The sequence below is a fragment of the Symsagittifera roscoffensis genome, chromosome 3 (genome assembly GCF_963678635.1).
Source record: "Symsagittifera roscoffensis chromosome 3, txSymRosc1.1, whole genome shotgun sequence".
NCBI classification, from domain to species: domain Eukaryota; kingdom Metazoa; phylum Xenacoelomorpha; order Acoela; family Convolutidae; genus Symsagittifera; species Symsagittifera roscoffensis.
The window spans coordinates 47,995,394-47,995,967 of NC_087064.1; the positions used below are offsets into that span (position 1 = coordinate 47,995,394).

Sequence of the window (574 nt, forward strand, 5' to 3'; positions counted from 1 at the left end):
TGAACAAATTTTGACTTTCCTTTGGCACCTTCCAAAAAATCTTTTGATTGATCAAACAAAAATGGGATCGTAAAAAAGATACCAGAGGGGACCCTTGGGAAAAACTGGGCAAACCATAGTTGAGAGGAAAACAAATTAAGTCCAAAATTACATGGTTTAATTCTGACTAGAGCAAGCATACCTCTCTTGACATCTGCCGAGCGTTGCAATTTGTTTCTTTAGTAATATAGCTTTAGCAAATTTAAAGAATTCGAAACTGATCGTACGAATCGAAAGTCAGTTTATAAGTATAAAAAAAACTGCATACAGTTCAAACTAAGAAAAAACAAATGTTTGAAAAATCGTTTTGGCTCATAAAGTCGGAAAATTACGTTATTAAATAGTTTTGAGCTATTTTCTTTTATTTTACAGTATTTTTCTGTTATGATTAGTTTCTGAACATTGTAGCATGTTTTATATGTACTTTCAAACATTTAGATTGGTTTATTTGGCGGCATTTGAAGCAGAGCTGGTAAGAATGTTCAGCTGAACATCAGCACCTGGCTTATATAAAAATACGAATATAATGAATTGA

The 574-nt window shown here is 31.9% G+C and overlaps 1 protein-coding gene across 1 annotated transcript in view; it reads right to left on the bottom strand.

Annotated features, from left to right (window-relative positions):
• LOC134841740 (uncharacterized) overlaps positions 1-302 on the bottom strand; it is a gene marked incomplete in the record, with an annotated part of 53,792 nt that extends 53,490 nt beyond the window's left edge. Inside the window, 1 exon segment of the mRNA XM_063857779.1 lies at positions 182-302. Within this exon segment, the coding sequence (XP_063713849.1) occupies positions 182-193 (12 nt within the window).
• Positions 303-574: the final 272 nt, after the last annotated feature.